General features: G+C 43.1%; 1 protein-coding gene across 1 annotated transcript in view; it reads left to right on the top strand.

The window, feature by feature from the left end:
- Positions 1–17401, top strand: part of LGR4 (leucine rich repeat containing G protein-coupled receptor 4) — a 188017-nt gene that overhangs the window by 89067 nt on the left and 81549 nt on the right. The window contains exon 2 of the mRNA XM_053283127.1: positions 9073–9144. Coding sequence (XP_053139102.1) covers positions 9073–9144 — 72 coding nt within the window. The remainder of the gene's footprint in view (positions 1–9072; positions 9145–17401) is intronic.

Here is a 17401-nt window from a genome sequence, read left to right as displayed (position 1 = left end):
CTCTCCCTGCCTTTTAAAGACACGAAGAGCTGCTCCAGATGCGCTGCAAACATAGCACTGGCTGATTTAGCTTCCAAATAGGACTGAAATTATGCCCCCCATGTCTGACATCAGTTGTGTGTGTGGGGGGGGCGACCCCTGAGCAGTGTTCTCTTTATTTTTTTTCCATCTGTTTGAGGAATGAGTTTTGCTCTGGGTTGCAGGATCAAGGCAGTGTGTGCGCAGGTATATTGAGAGTAGGACTTTCCTGATTTAGCCTGAGCAGGATCTAAAATTGACTGAGCGGATATCAAAAAGTTTGTGAGCGTGTGCACATGTGCACGCCTTAGAGGAAACGCTGCCCCTGAGGAACGGTGGCGGCCTGGTTTCTCTGAACCTGTTCACTCAATGGTGGCTCCGCCCCTGGAGAAACTGCCTCGTTCACATTGGCCTTGGCTCCCTAGCTGTGATAGTGGCCTCTTCCTTCATTTTACCTCAGAACTGCTATGCCTCAGTGCTCCTATTTGGCTTTTACAACCCTCTAGTCATGTACCTCATTAGCAGAAAGGGCTGCTAACTTTTTGGAAGGGCCGGAGGGCCCAGGACATAGGAACATAGGGAGCTGCCATATACTGAGTCAGACCATTGGTCTGTCTAGCTCAGTATTGTCTACACAGACTGGCAGCAGCTTCTCCAAGGTTGCAGGCAGGAATCTTTCTTGGCCCTGTCTTGGAGAAGCCAGGGATGGAACTTGAAACCTTCTGCTCTTCCCAGAGTGGCTCCATCCCCTGAGGGGGAATATCTTATACTAGCCCCTGCACAGAGCATCTGTGCACTCTTTGGGGCTGGCGGTTACCTCCCCTCCCTTCTGCCCCAGTCTCTGCTTCCGGGCCCAGCCACCTCTCCTCCCCACTGCCACTTCTGCCTCCCCTTTCTTTCCTCCTTCCTGGGCCTTGCCTCCGCGGCCAGGCCCACCACCTCTGGCCTTCACAGCTGGGCCGCGGCGGCGGCAACCAATCTTCCTGGGTGCGCCTCAGCCAATCAGGTGCATCCACCGCCCAGCCAATCAACTGGGCTCTGGGACGCGCATTCCAAGGCACACCCAGGAGAATTACTGTAATAGATTGCTCACATGTGTTCTACCATTCTAATGCAACCAGGGTGGACCCTGCTTAGCTACGGGGACAAGTCATGCTTGCTACCATAAGACCAGACCTCTCCTTTACATTTATGCATGATAGGCAGACATCCAACTGGTGCAACTTTACTTACCATATGAGGATGGTAAAATGAAAAATGAAGGAAGAGGCCACTGTTGTATAGAAGCAGCAACTCTAAAACTGCCAAGCATTTGAGGCCTACACGATAGAACAGGACCAATCTACCTCAGAGACATGAATTAAAATTAAATCCATTCAAATGTAATGGTAGCCCTTTATTTTCAAGAGATATCTCTTTTTGGGGGATGTGTGGGGGCAGATTTCATCAGCCCTGACAGATGTTCTTCTAAGCTGCTGTTAGGGCAAAAGGCAAAAAGAGCAAGAAACAGGCAATGCCTCCTACCTTGTTAAAGGCAGAAAACAATAATTTCCCCTTATACTGGCATGCCGTATAAGAGAGTGATTTGTGGGGGGTGTGGTGGGGGGTTAAGTTATAAAACTAGCTCTAATCCTAACATTGTGGTCCTCACCCCCTTCATCTCTAATTTTATGAAACTGTTAATCCCTGCCCTTCTCCCCACAGTTGTCCCTATTTTTTTTAATGGGTCAGAAAAAACAAAATAAAAAATAAAATGAAAATACAATACTGGAGGATAAACATTTTATAATTTATATGTACTAACACTGAAATGGTCCTGACACACACACAGATTTCTCACTGAACATTTTTCTGTTCTTGCTGCACCTACCCAAACTTTCCATTGCTTTTTTTTCTGTAGGTACATTCACAATTTCTTTTTTCTCCAGTGTGCTTTTTGTTGTGCTCTTGTGCGGTGGTACTGTAGACCACTTGTACCTTCTGGGTTTTTCAAAACCATGGGTTGTATGGGTTTTTTTTGACAGATTACTGTAGGAAACTTTACTCTCCATACTCTGAATGACCAGGTCTCAAAGAAATACAATAGCGATATCACATCACAGAAAGCCAGCTTGGCTGCTGGCTCTTTCAAGGGGTGGGGGGGGGGCAAGTAGGCATTTCAAGCCTTGATTTCATCTGCATATGAGTAGACTTCAGAAAAGAGAGAGAGAGAGAAAACGTGACTTGTAATAACTTTTTGGAGAGAAAAGTTAAATCCTTTTAACTTTTAAACTGAAGTTAAACTTCAGCTTGACTTTAACTGAATCCTTTTTTTGTGTGAAGACATCCCCATTAATAGTAATTGGGGACTTCAGCTAATCTGATATCCATTGGCAGACAACTCAACTATCAAACCTCCAGCAGATTCGAGCTATACTGTGCTGACTACTTCCTCTTTCAGAAGGAGGAAGAAGGAACAAGAGGGATCCACGGGCATAACTATAATAGGACAAGGGGGGACAGTTGTCTGGGGGCCCGCTGCCTTGGGGGGCCCACCAGAGGCAAGTCACATGACTGACTTCCTCAGCCGCACACCTGCCCGGACTTCCTTCAGTTGTATTCATCCTCTGAAATTGATGTGAGTGTTAAGACCTGGAGCAAGCAGAATAGCATGTCTTTCTCTAGTATCATTAAATGACTTGCATCGCCCACAATTTACAAAACCTTTTTAAAAATAATTTAGGATGATGTTCTATTCATGAGCTGAGCTTCAGTGGGCGGGGGAGGGGGCATTTTAAATTCTTGTCTCTGGGCCCACTCCAACCTTGCTACGCCCCTGGAGGAATCATTTATTCTTGACTTGATCTTAACCAATAGGAACCAGGGAAGGGTTGGTCATTGACACTATAGTAGTAAAACTTTGGTGAAAACTGACCATGTACACTGCATTTCAGATCTTTTGCAAAGCCAAAGGTAAGCATGATCAAACATGGTCCTAGGATTTCAGGAAACCTGATCTATGGCTAGATAAACTAACGCGGAAAGTCCAAGGTGGCTGGAAGTTGCTGAAGGACGGGTTACTAAAAACATATTCACATACAATACAATTCCAGTGAGAGAATTGGAGACTATATTTCAAAAATGGCATCTAAAAAAGTCAGTACAGCTGCACAATGAAGCTTGGTAATGAATTGAAAACTAAACTAACTAAATAAATAAACAAATAATTGAAAATCTTAGAATAACAAAATGCTAACTGGTAGCAAATCAAAGATTTAAGCAAAGCAATTGACAGTTCCCCATGATATTTTGGTTAGCAAACTTGTCAAATGTAGGACAGATGATTATAGCATCAGGTAAATTCACAACTGGTTAGAAAACTGCACTTAACAATGGCTCTTCATCAAACTGAAGGGAGGTTTTTAGTGAGATACCACAGGACTGTGTCCCAGGCCCAGTTCTCTTAAACATTTTATCAATGACGGAGATGGAGTGGAGAGGATCCTTATCAATTTTGCAGATGACATAGAACTGGAAGGGCTAGTAAACATCTCAAATGACAGGAATAAAGTTCAAAATGTACTAGACAGAATAGAAAACTGGACGCAAGCTAACAAAAGTCAACAAGAACAAATGCAAAGTTTTCATGTTGGCAAAAAAAAATCAAAATCAAAAGCACAGGTATAGGATGGGAGGATACTTGTCTTGGCAGTAGCACATATGAAAAGGATCTTGAGATGTTACACTAAACATTAGTCAACAGTGTCATGCAGCTGCAGAAAAGGCAAATAGAACCATCATTTCCAAGTAAGGAGAGCTTTGGTTCCACACTAGTCAGGCTTCATCTGGAGTACAGTGTCCAGAGCTCAGAGCAAGCTCAGAAGTCTGGAAAGCAAGTCCTGTAAGGAAAGTTGAAGGAACGGGATATATTTAGCCTAGAACAGTGGTTCTAAATGTGGGGTCTACCAGACATTGCTGAACTACAACTCCCAGCATCCCCAGCCACATTAAGAACAACTGGCCTAGAGAAAAGATGGAGGGACATGGTTTTTGTTCTTCAAATATCTGAAGGACTATTGAATAAACAAAAGTAAAGATTTGTTCTCTGCTGTCTCAGAGGGCAAGACTAGATTTAATAGGGTTAAGTTACAGAAGGGTAGGTTTTGGTTAAACTGCTAAATGGAAAGAACAATTTGTCAATTGAACCAATTTGGATTCATCAGTGAGGGAATTGGACTAGATGGCCCACAAAGCTCTATTTTATCTATTTTTGCAAACATTAGTATTATTATTATTACTTTAATTAATTAATTAATTAATTAATTAATTACATTTATATCCCGCTCTTCCTCCAAAGAGCCCAGAGTGGTGTACTGCATACTTGAGTTTCTCTTTCACAACAACCCTGTGAAGTAGGTTAGGCTGAGAGAGAAGTGACTGGCCCAGAGTCACCCAGCTAGTATCATGGCTGAATGGGGATTTGAACTTGGGTCTCCCCGGTCCTAGTCCAGCACTCTAACCACTACTCCATGCTGGCTCTCATATGTTCAATTAAACATATGTTCCATTAAAATATAACACTTAATCTGATTCTATTATATTAATTTTCCTGGGTGTGCCTTGGAATGTGCGTCCCAGCGCGCAGCTGATTGGTGCACCCAGGAGAATTGGTTGGCCAGGCAGCCGCAGAGGCAAGGCAGCGGTGGGCCCGGCTGCAGTGGCAGCGGCGGGCCTGGCCACGGATGTGAGGCAGTGGAGACGAGGTGATGGCGGTGGGACCGGCTGGGGATGCAAGGCGGCGGCAGGTCCAGCCACGGTGGCAGCAGCACTCAGTCAGTCCAGCATTCAGCCCGGCCAGAGACTGGGGCAGGTAAGGGGGAGAGGTAGCCGGCCCTAAAGAGCACACAGATGCTCTGTGTGGGGGTCGCCTAGTCTGGTACCATTTGGGCATGGGGTGGGGGAGACCTGTATCTAATATTTACCTTCCCCATATGTGTTACTGTGCGGTCTGTATATTTCAAAACAGTGATTTGGATTAGGTGATTTGTAAAATTTTGGATTAGAATTCCACCCCCATCCATATAATTTTTTCCTCATTTGCATAAGAATTTTTTTCTCAGAAAATTTTAGTGTGCAGATTTTTCTAATGTCTTTAATCAGTCATAACCTGATTTAGCATGTTATGTTGTGTGTGCCATCTCTCACTCTCACAATCTTTTTTAAAATAATACTCTGGGTCATTGTCCTCTTTTTGTTGTGCTCTCCTCAGTTGCTATAAAGAGACCACTGGTGGAATAAACAATCGTGTAGTTCTCCTTAGGAAAAAAAAATACTTTCTAAAGGAGTGCTTGCTGTGAGAGGAAAGAAATTGTTCTGCATACCTATCATGTAAGCACTTGCCTGCATTTGTTCATGAAGAAAAACTGAAATCTACTTAAAACTATTACCTTGAGGGCTTTTTTATAGGTTTTGCAGAAAAGTATGACTGTGGTAGAGCTGAGACATGTTCCTGCTATTCTTGTCAACTGTCCCAGAAGCTTCACTTAACCTGCAGGCTTTCATTTTATCAGGTCTCAATGCATGCATTTATATACTTGGCTCCTCGTTCCTTTTTTTAAAAAAGCCGACAGTATGCTATGAATACTTGAATGCTGGGTGGTCGTACTTTTTTTAAAAAAAGACTACTACTAAGAGTAAACGAGCAGCTTTAGTAGAATTCAGAGATTTGTTTCTGTCTGTACGGACTTCTTTCATGGCACAAGGAGTATTGCAGGTCTGAAGGGACAGAGAGCTCATGCAGACAACCACCTTTGACACTTTGACTAAGAATCGGATTATACATTTAAGAAATGTATACATTACCCCATATCTGTGACTGGTGTGTGGTAAAATTCTCCTTACTACCTGGCAGGATGATACAAATGAAGCAACTACCCAAGGCTGAGTACTCATTCCTCTTCTCTCTAGGTAGCTTTGGGTGATAATTGGATTCGTTTTAGCTTGTGTGTGTCAAGGGCAATTTCGAAGAACTGTTCCTTCCCCCCCACCCCACCCCCATGATTAGCAGAAGGTGATATGCATGCCTACACCCCTCCCCCAATGCATTTAGGATGGGTAGTTTGAAGTGTCATCCACACTAGCGCTCTACATAATGGCCACTTCCAAACACTGTGCTTATTTGTTGTGCTTTTATGTTTTCACTGCCCATTTTCTTCATCCCACCCTTATATTCAGCTCATATTCATATTCAGCTTGTTTCTGGGCAAAATACAAAGTTCTGGTTATTACCTTTTAAAGTCCTAAATGGCTTAGGTCCAGGTTATCTTAGAGAGCGCCTTCTTCTGCATGAGCCCCACTGCACGTTAAGATCATCTGAGGAGGTCCGTCTCCAGTTACCACCGGTACGTCTGGTAGTGACTCAGAGGCGGGCCTTCTCTGTAGCCGCTCCTGGACTGTGGAATGCGCTCCCTGCAGAAACCCGTCATTTGAACTCTTTATTGGTTTTTTGGAGAGCCCTTAAGACCTATCTGTTTGCCCTGGCCTTCCAGGGTTTTTAAATTGTTGTAAATAGGGTTTTTAATGTACCTGTTTTTCAGGGTTTTAAAATTGTTTTATTGTTTGTTTTATGGTATTTTATATTTTTAATTTTTGATTCATTTTAACTGTCTTTGTTATATGTGTAAACCGCCCTGAGCCAATTTTGGAAAGGCGGTATAAAAAATGAATGAATGCATGCATAAATATATAGATAAATATAGGTTGACATATTATGCAATGGATCATCGGCATTTTTGGCCTATTTGGGCAGCTGCACACATGAAAGATAGCCATGGGAGTGTTGCTGAAGTGGGCATTTTTGCAATAGTATGAAACAGCACACAGGCACTTGCATTGTGCTACATCCATTGGAAAACCTGGAAGTAGTGCTGCAGAATTGCTTATGTGCTGTTTCAAATTGTTGTATACAATTTGAAACATCATCCCATCATCTACAACAATGTTTCTCAACGTTTTTGGAGTCGTGGACTGGTACACTATTTGTGCACAGTTTACCAGACCAGCAGTTAGTAAGGAGGTCACCCCCTTGCCCCCAACCGTGCCCCCAGGAACCCCCCCCCCAAAAAAAAACCAATTCCGGGCAGCTCTCTGGAGCTAATTTCCAGGCAGCCTTCACTGCTGGAAGCAGCGAGGGAATGAGCTCTGAAGAGCTCCTGCTGGCCCCCACCAGCCCAAAATTGTTTTTTGGGGGGGTGGGTGATTTTTTAAATTAATGATGCATCATGGACCGGTACCCAACACCTTGCAAACTGGCACTGGTCTGTGGACTGGTGGCTGAGAAATACTGATCTACAACATCCCAAAGTTACCTCTCACGTGCACTGCAGTGTCATGGGCATACTGGAAGATTTCTGAGGAGGAGTTGGAGGCGGAGACAGAGCTGACAGCAGAGGAGGGTGGGCAAGGACCAAAAGTTGCAAAGGAGAGTGGGTCTGATGCACAGGGAGTCGAAGATGAGTTAGAACCAGGTCAGGCAGCTCTTGTAGAGGAGGCGTGACTGCTCTCAGCTGTGGAGAGGTGCTGGTCCAAGAGACAGCAAGAGTTAAGGAGCCGCATGCGTAGAACAACAGGCAAAGCTGCTGATTCAGCAACTCTTAATTAACAGCACCGGGGTTCAGCCTATTTAAGACGCCTGTAACATAGCTACCCTGCTGATAGCAACATCACTTTCCTGTGAGCTAATCGACTGTGTTCGTGTAGTACCTTGACCATGTTTGGACTCTAGACTGTGTTGACCTTGCCTGTGGATTTCGCTTTGGACTCTGTTTGGATTTATTGGATTGACTCGGACTGGACCTGGTTTGGAGAATTTATTCCTGTTAGACTTTTCTGTTCTGCTTCTGCCTCTGTTACGCTTCATCTGGCTAGCCTGACAAATTTATGACATGCAGCCCCGGTGGGTCAGAAATGCTGATGGTCCATTGCACAGCATGTCGGCCATAGATGGTTGCCACTATCAGGCTTGAGTGTTCAAGAATGTGGTGGCAGCATAGAGGAGTCAGTTTCATCTCTCTAGGGCTACATCATCTTGAATGAGTTGGCACTGCCCCAGAGAAACTAGACTGGATGCTTTAGATATCCAGCACAGTCTTGAAGATCCTTACTTTTGTGCACTGCTGCCAGGTGGCAGCAAGGGAATGTGATCTGGAGCAAAAGGAGCTGCGAACTCATCTTAGATGGTTCAGCATCAGACACATCATGTAGAGCTGCTGGTTATACACAGTAGCCATTAGTCTCCTTCATTTATGTAGAAGTGAAGCAACTCATAAGACACCCCCACACCCCCCCACACACCAATCACATCATAACAATTGTAGTTGTAGATGCACTCACTGCTTCACTGCACAGTGATTGTCCCCATCTGAAGTGCAAACCCTTCATCCAAATTTGTAAAGTTTGGATGCTCAGGACTTTTCTTTTTTTGAAGGATTAAACAAATTATATGGTTTGTTCACTGGCTAGATTAGATGCCTCATAATAATAAATGTTGATTAATATTGTGTGAATTTTGTGGACAGCTAGCTCCTTGCTTGCACTTATACTACAGGGATGATGACTTAAGATATGTTAATTCAGTAGGAAATATTTTGATTATTTTCTTACTAGAGCAGACTGTCTTTTTAGTGTAAATATCTGGATTGATGAATTGACTTGTAAATACAGTTAATGAGAGAAAAGTATTGATAAATCAGTTAAATAGTATGCTTTTATTATATATGTATAGTAGATCATCTGAATTGGAAAGTTTTTGTTTCTCTTATTAAAAAAATAAAAAGGAAATGTTTAAACTAGATGACATACTTGTTTCTCTGTTTTTTTCAAACCATTTCTCATATGGCTAGATTTCAAAGATACGGAGTTTTATGTGAAAATTGTATTTGCTCTGTAAGCCTCTTTGTTATCTCAGCTGATAATGTCTTCTGATTTTTCCTAAAAGACATTATAACAAGCTTGATGAACACATCTTAATCACACAATTGTTTTTCTCTTCTTCCCCCTTCCTTCCCCACTCTTTAGGGATATCAGTATGAACAATATAACAAGGTTACTTGAGGATGCATTCAAGAATTTCCCTTATCTTGAAGAGCTGTGAGTATTAAATCTAAGCTACCTTTGTGGGATGGTGCATGACTGGAGATTGTCTGGAAAATGCATATAAAAATAACTAATGGTGTGAGAATCAACTGTGAACAAAGAAGGCATTGTATGTAATGGTAGAAAAGAAACATCTTATATATGCTTCAAAGCCATGATGCCATTTACATGGAACTTTTTATAGTAATTATTTTAATTGTGATTGCAGTGACGACATTGTCTAATTACAGTATTATCCAAAGATAACACAGGGACTGTGCATTTACCACTGTTTTTGAATGAAGTAGACTGATTGCATTGTGCCGTCGAGTCGGTGTCGACTCCTGGCGACCACAGAGCCATGTGGCTTTCTTTCCATTGCCTCCTCCCACGCAGTATGAGATGATGCCTTTCAGCACCTTCCTATATTGCTGCTGCCCGATATAGGTGTTTCCCGTAGTCTGGGAAACATACCGGCTGGGATGTGAACTGACAGCCTCTCGCTCCCTAGGCAAGTTGCTTCCCTGAAGATGGATTGCATAACATCTATAACATATTGCATAACATCTGTCTTACAGTTACTGCCCTTCAGCACTGGTTTGGGACAGGTACATTAGGGGCAGTAGGTTGGAATGTGCTGAGAGAAAAACTGAAGCTTTGTGGAAAACTTCTCTCTCTCCCCACACCCCTTGCTGGCATATCAACATGAGGCTTTTCTTGGGGATCAGGTGGGCCCATTACAGAAATGTTGTTCTCAAATGTTCCATGCTGGGCAAAATTCCTTGTTCATTTTGTGCCACATGTGTCCATAACTTAACATTAAGTGAATGAGGACTGTGAATTACAGGCAGAATAGATTTTGCAGATCAAGGCTTTTTAAAAGGAAAATTCAGAACTGCGGTATAGTTAGCACATGAAGCTACAACACACAAATCCATTTTCTTTGTCTATACACACATACTTTTTAAAATCCCTTTTTATGGAGAAATAATGATTCAAAGAGTGCCTTTCCCCCTGCCCGTCATATTACACCCATTGGGAATGGTTCACATGGTCAATAAAGCATGGTTTATCCATTGGGAATAGGAACTAACCAACATGCTTCCTCCTCCTTTTTCTTCCTTACCTCACATGCTGCCAGACATCTTGGCCTGTTAAACCACAACTTGACAGGTTTGTGCAAAGCCAGGAACCGTGGTCTAACTCTGGCTCACCAGGCAGGATGCAAGCCAGTTTGAAGTTGGCATCACATCCTGACTTGTGAGCCAGTTCCCGGCTTTGCACAAGCTGAGGAGTCATGGTTTAATAAGACGGGATGTAAAAGTCATGGCCCTGTGCTAGAAGCCATTCTGCCCCCCTCATTCTACTGCACCTGTGGCTTGCTTCAGTGGCTTTCTTCAGAATTTTTGACAATTATTTTCAGATGGTGTGTAGCGAACCCAGAGCACTTTGATGGGTTCAGCCTTGCATATTAGCCAGCAAATCCGCCCTGAGCCATTTTGGAAGGGCGGTATACAAATCAAATAAAATCAAATCAATCAATCAATAAAAATAAGTGATCAGCCAGAGACATCTTGACCACACATAACTGTGTTAATCTTTTTGTGGCATATTGACTTGAAAAGAAAAGTGCCAACTCCTGCTTCACAACTTTCTGTGTGTGTGTGTGTGTGTGTATATACACTCTAAAAGTATGTTAATGCTAATGGCTCACATACTGCGCAAGGCAATATGGGCTTTTGGAGCACTGCCCATGCTGCTGCAATCTTGACCACACATCAATGGTGTTGCTCCACAGGGCAGTTCCACTCATTTGGAAAGTTGCGCAAATGCAGTTGCAGGATGGGATGCCCATTGGAAATAATAATGGGTGTCCTGTCATGCAGCTTTCCGACTGAGCAGTACTTCTCTATTGCACAACACAGTTGATGGTTGTTACACAAATACAGCAGCATGAGCAGTGCTCCAACTGCCTGCATTTCCTTGTGCAGTATGTGAGCCAGTGGTGTTAGAATTGAAAGGCAAGTTAGCCATACCAGAAGAGGCTGGCAGAATGGTTCATCCAGTCAAGTGTTTGAAATGTTTCATAATAGATTGGAAAGTGCGTGCGTGTATGTGTGTGTGTGTATGTATGTATGTATGCACAGACATTTGTCTAGCATGCCTGTTTTCATTATCATCTCCTCATTTTATGCATTGAAGATAAATAAATGACCCTTCTAATGGATTATCATGTTTCCCCTCCTAGAGGTAATGAAACTATAAAACCAAACTGGAACATAACATAAACTGGAAATGTGTTCAAAAACAAAAGAATCATTGCAAACAGTAATGAAAGTGCTTCAAAAAGGAAAAATACTGAAGAATTTTAAACTTGCCCCTGAGACCAAGAAATCTGCAAAATGATGTGTGTGTTTTCGTATGCATGTGGTTGAATTCAAAAAGTTATGGAGGAAAAAATACTATATTGGAGTGGATATTTTTGCAGTAGTAAGCATGAATTGTCCCTTTGTTAAGCAGGGTTCACCTTGGTTTGCATTTGGATGGGTTACTTCATGTGAGCATGGGCTGCTGCAAGATATTCCCCTTAGGGAATGGGGACCTTTGCTCAGGGGCAGAGCATTTGCTTTGCATGCAAAAGGTCCCAGGTACAATCCCTGGCATCTCCAGGTAGGGCCAGGAAAGATTCCTGCCTAAAACCTTGAAGAGCTGCTGCCAGTCAGTGTAGATAATACTGAGGTAGATGGACCAATAGTCTGACTTGGTATAAGGCAGCTTCCTATGTTCCTACCCTTTCCTGTACGAAGGAAATCAAAAAGCATTCCAAGTATATAACTATTTCCTTCCCCAGTGCATAGTGTTTTTCCAGCGTGGGAATTGGGAGGGAAGAATCTGAAATCCCCAGAAGCACAGAAACTAAAAATGCACCAACCTACTCAGTTCAAACTGTCTCTGATACAAAAAGACTCCACCCATGGACAAGAGCCTGAAGGGAAGCAATACAAAATAGCAGACGCATTTATGCTTCATATTTTGCTGACCTTTGATGCATCACTACAATTTACAGAACTGATTAGCTGACAAACTGAGCCATCCTCTACTATTTGTAATGAAAATAGACTGCATTTCTTAAAAGTAAGGATTGCTGTGTGGAAATTCAGCTAAAACATTCACATCTAGCCCTCATAGGATGCCTCAGAATTAGTGCAGTCTATGGGTGTAAGCCTGCCTGTGCATCATTTTAGGGTGCAAACTACACTATGGTGCAAATGTATTTGGGTCTGGTTCACAAAAATTGGACCACTTGAAACATTTTCTGCTACAAATGTCACCGGAACATGAAATGCGGGCAGATTTTACTTAACACTGTTTAATTCTTGCTACAGCTGCTCTAAAAATTACTGCTACGAATTACTAGTAGCATGGGCTGTGCAGTCAAGTTGGTTGGGCCAGATATACCCAGTGTCTGACTTTATAGGAATGAATTCTGCCAAGACAGCAGGGACGCTGGGCAGTTGGAACTCTGACTAAAATCCCTCCTAGACTGGCGGAATTCTGTTGGAGTTTGAACCTGCCTGTTGAAGCTTCCCCTCATTGTCTTCTCCCTGCCCCTGCTGTTCCCTGTTCTTTTCCCTTACCTGAATTTAAACACTACTGAACAATGTCCTCTTCTGGAGACTGGAGCCAGCTGCTTGTCCCTTCCTGCAGCTTGATTTTCAAAATGCCCTTTGCTCGCTTTAAAGTCTTTTGGAGGACCCTGGTGTGGTGCATTGTGGGGTGCATATGCTCCAGTGTGTACTGCAGAAGGTTAGGGTCCTTGAAAATGCCTTAAAGCAGTCGTTCCCAACCAGGGTTCCTCCAGGTTTTGCTGAACTACAACTCCCAGCATCCCAGCATGTTTCTAGCCTATTTTTATGGGGATTTTTGTAAACCACCTAGAGCCTTTGGAGTCTAGCAGTATATAAATTAAACAAATAAATCCCCAGCCACAATAAATTGTAGCTGGGGATGATGGGAGTTGTAGTTCAGCAACTTCTGTAGGAGCCCTGGTTGAGAGCCACTGTCTTAAAAGAAAATTTTTGAAAGCATTTTGAAAGTCAAGCTGTGGAAAGGGAAGGTGGCTGCTGACTAGCTCCAGAAAGGGACATTATGCTGTGGTCCTCAGGTAGGAATTGGAGATAGGGCTGTGGAGGGAGAGGCAGTGTCTGACAAAATTTTGCATCCAATATGGCCCGACCATAAGAGTTGAAGGGGCATGTCGGCTCTCCTGATTATTTCCTGTCTGGCTTGGTTGAATCCGACACTTTTCCTGGTGCACGGACCTAACCGCTAACTGCTAGGTTTCTGTTCTCTGTTGATATTGCCCAGAACTGGTTCCCTCTGTACACCCACTCAAGGAACATTTTTGTCCCTATTATCATTATACCATCTCTGGATTAGACTGCCCAGTCTGTCACATGTACAAATTACACATGCAGCTTAATGAGGTAGTAGTAGAATCCGGAGATGATTACAGGTGGATAATATATTTATTTGACAGATTGCTTACCCTGCCTTTCAGGCACAACGCTTCCCAAGATGTCTTCTATAAAAAGTTGATGGCATAAAAATATCCGTTTAAAACAAGGCTTGTGCCTGTCTTCTGTGTCTCTTTCAGGGTGCGACACAGATGGAAGTCCAGGGGAACTTAAATGTAGTACATTTCTTCCCTAGCCTCCAGATGGTTCCTCCGCTGCTCCCCTCTGCTGTTCTTGCTGGCCGTTCTTCCATAGACTTGGAAATATTCACCAATGCATTAATTATAGCTGAAGAGAATATTTTGGAGGATTACTATCTCCATTCTGTTAAATGCATTGGCGAATATTCTTTTCCAGTACCCACCTGCATGGAATCAGATGAGGATATCTTGTGGAGCAGGCTTTCTATGAGCCACACTGATGCTTTTGGTCAGGCAGACTTGCTGGTCAACCCTCATGATTAGCTTTTCAGAGTGTGGCAGATCATCACATTTTTGTATGCTCCGCTGCATTTAAGAACAAAAGCAAACACAAAAAAATCCATCCCTCCAGAATGTCCTGCAACTGGAAAATAAACACAGAAGGGATAAGAACTGGTTAGAACCTTTAGCCTAAATTAGATTTCTTCTTGCAGGAAGCTTTGTTTCTAGCCTGTTCAACAAAGGAAAGAAGGTTTTATAAGATCACCGTGAGTGACCCTCTAATAGCTTTTGTGTTTACAATCCAGTCTAAAGCAAATGCAAAGCATATAGGAGGAGGCCATAGGGGAAATGTGAGGGGTTGTGCTTTTTGTTTGTTTGTTTTTGCTGATCCATCATGGTTTTTTCAAGATGGTAGCAAATCAAAACAGAGACAGTACCCTTTTGGACCTTGTGCTGGCAACTGAATACAAACCAAATTCACAGCACATGATAGGGGGTTGTAAATAAGAGTCACTATGTTAAATAAAATGAAAAACAGACTGAGTTAATTCTACCACTAACTACTAGTTTTAACATGGGGAAGCACTTGCAAATGGTAGGTCCCCCACCACCACATGATCTGAAGTGGTACAGTCCCTTCAACAATATCAGAATTCTACATTCAAGTGGAGGTTTGGCCAGGTCTTCCATACCAGTTGGCAAATCCATGGTCAAAAGTATTTGACATCTGTCTCCAGTGGTTTCCTTCTTTGCCACTCGACCATTTTGGGCTGCTACACCCATACATAGTATGCTAATAAATATTTTTAATTGCCCAGCCAGATTTCTCCATCTAGTCCAGCATTTTTGTTTCTGTAGAGGTCAGTGATGAGCCCCTGGAAACATCACAGGCTCGGTATTATTAGAGTTGTCTGTTCCAAGCATCTGGTAATCTGGAGGTTTCATTTAGCTGTTATGGTTAGTCATTATTGATAGACATATCCTTTATTACAGAGGTAGGCATTAAGTAGCTTGGGAACTACTGATAGTTCCCAGGCTTACCTGAACTAGCTGGAGAGGCCTTTGGGCTTGCTTCTCCCTCCCTTCTTTTCCAGCTAATATTGCAAATCTGATTGGCCAGCTGAGTGAGTGGGGGCACATCCACCCTATTTTAAATCTCATTTTCTCTTTGGGTAATTGGGATTGGTTTTACTTTCTTTTTCATTACTTTCACTCTGGCTTCTTCTACTGTCTTTCCCCTACTGTTCTGAAGTAAAATTCTCCAGAAACAGAAGAGAAGAGAAGAGAACTGGAAGAGAACTGGTCTTGTGGTAGCAAGCATGAATTGTCCCCATTGCTAAGCAGGGTCCATCTTGGTTTGCATTTGAACAGAAGACTACATGTGTGAGCACTGTAAGATATTCCCCTTAAGGGATGAAGCTGCTCTGGGAAGAGCACCTGCATTCTTGCATGTAAAAGGTTGCGAGTTTCCTCCTTGGCATCTCCAAGATAGGGCTGGGAGAGACTCCTGCCTGTAACCTTGGAGAAGCTGCTGCCAGTCTGGGTAGATAATACTGAGCTAGATGGACCAACGGAAGAAGGCAGTTTCCTGTGTTCCTATGTTTAAATTATTTTATATAAATTTTGGTTACTAAATTTATTCTTCTGCCTCCCTGAGCCACTGGTTCATGCTGGTATCTCTCAGTGTGTCTAGCAGCTATTGATAGACCTGTCGTCGTCCTCTCCTGGAGAGGAGAGCTGGTCTTGTGGTAGCAAGCATGAGTTGTCCCCTTAGCTAAGCAGGGTCTGCCCTGGTTGCATATGAATGGGAGACTTGATGTTTGAGCACTGTAAGATATTCCCCTCAGGGGATGGAGCCACTCTGGGAAGAGCAGAAGGTTCCAAGTTCCCTCCCTGGCATCATCTCCAGGATAGGGCTGACAGAGATTCCTGCCTACAACCTTGGAGAAGCCACTGCCAGTCTGTGAAGAAAATACTGAGCTAGATAGACCAATGGTCTGACTCAGTATATGGCAGCTTCCTATGTTCCTCCATGAATTTGTCTAAGCCCCGTTTAAAGCCATCCAAGCTAGTGGCCATCACCACAACCCGTGGCAGAGAATTCCATAGATTAATTATGCACTGTGTGATGAAGTACTTCCTTTCATATAGCCGGTCCTAAATTTCCCGGCCTTTAGTTTCATGGGATTACTTCTGGTTCTAGTGTTGGGGCGGGGGGGAATCTCTGTGTCCACTCTCTCTTTTGATTGATTAAGTGCCATCAGATTGGTGTCAGCTCTTAGCGACCACATAGATAAATTATCTCCAGGATGATCTGTTTTCAACTTGGCCTTTTAAGGTCTCTCAGTGGTGCATTCATTGCTGTCGTAACTGAGTCCATTCACCTTGCTGCGAGTCGTTGTCGTCTTCTCTTTCCTTCAAATTTTCCCAGTATTGTGGACTTCCCAAGGGAAATGGATCTTCACACAATGTGCCCGATGTATGATAGTTTGAGCCTGGTCATTTGTGCCTTTAGTGAAAATTCTGGATTGATTTGTTCTGTGATCCATTTATTTGTTTTCCTGGCTGTCCATGGTATCCTCAAAAACCTTCTCCAGCACCAAAGTTCAAAAGCATCAATGCTCTTTCTATCTTGCTTCTTCAAAATCCAGCTTTCACATCCATAGAGTGTCATGGAAAAAACCATTGTCTGAACGATTCTAATCTTTGTAGGTGTAGACACATCACAGCATCTAAATATCCTTTCTAAGGCCTTCATTGCAACCCTACCAAGTGCTAGTCTGTGGTGTATTTCTTGACTGCTGGATCCTTTACTGTTGATGGTCGATCCTAAAAGGCAGAAGCTTGTCCTGTATTCTACCAAAGACAGCCACAGGGCTCTGTGGTCGCCAGGAGTCAGCATTAACCCGGTGGCACACTTTACTTTTACTCACCACTTCAATATCCTCATTATCAATTTTGAGGCTGGTTGCTATACCCGTTGTCATTAGTTTAGTCTTCTTTACATTTATTTAGCCGTAGTCCCAATTTTTTCACTGTGCTCCTTGACTTTCATTACTAGAGCTTGCAGATAATCTGCATTCCTGTATACTCCCAGCTGGGTCACCCAAAGCGCGAAAGTCCACCCAGCTGCCTAGCTAAAGCAAGCAGGCACCTATATTGGGCAGCAGTGATATACGAAGGTGCTGGAGGTGGATGATCACCACTCTTTCTACTCCATGCATAATTTTATACACTTCTATCATGTCTTCCATGGCTGACATGAAAACAGACTCTGTGCCAACAGGCCAGGAAGTACTTTTCTGTTGTGCAAAGGGTGATTTTCAGCAATCC

The sequence above is a fragment of the Hemicordylus capensis genome, chromosome 1 (genome assembly GCF_027244095.1).
Source record: "Hemicordylus capensis ecotype Gifberg chromosome 1, rHemCap1.1.pri, whole genome shotgun sequence".
NCBI lineage: Eukaryota > Metazoa > Chordata > Lepidosauria > Squamata > Cordylidae > Hemicordylus > Hemicordylus capensis.
The sequence above is the reverse complement of the archived record's forward strand: the minus strand, read 5'-3'. Positions and strand labels throughout refer to the sequence as shown.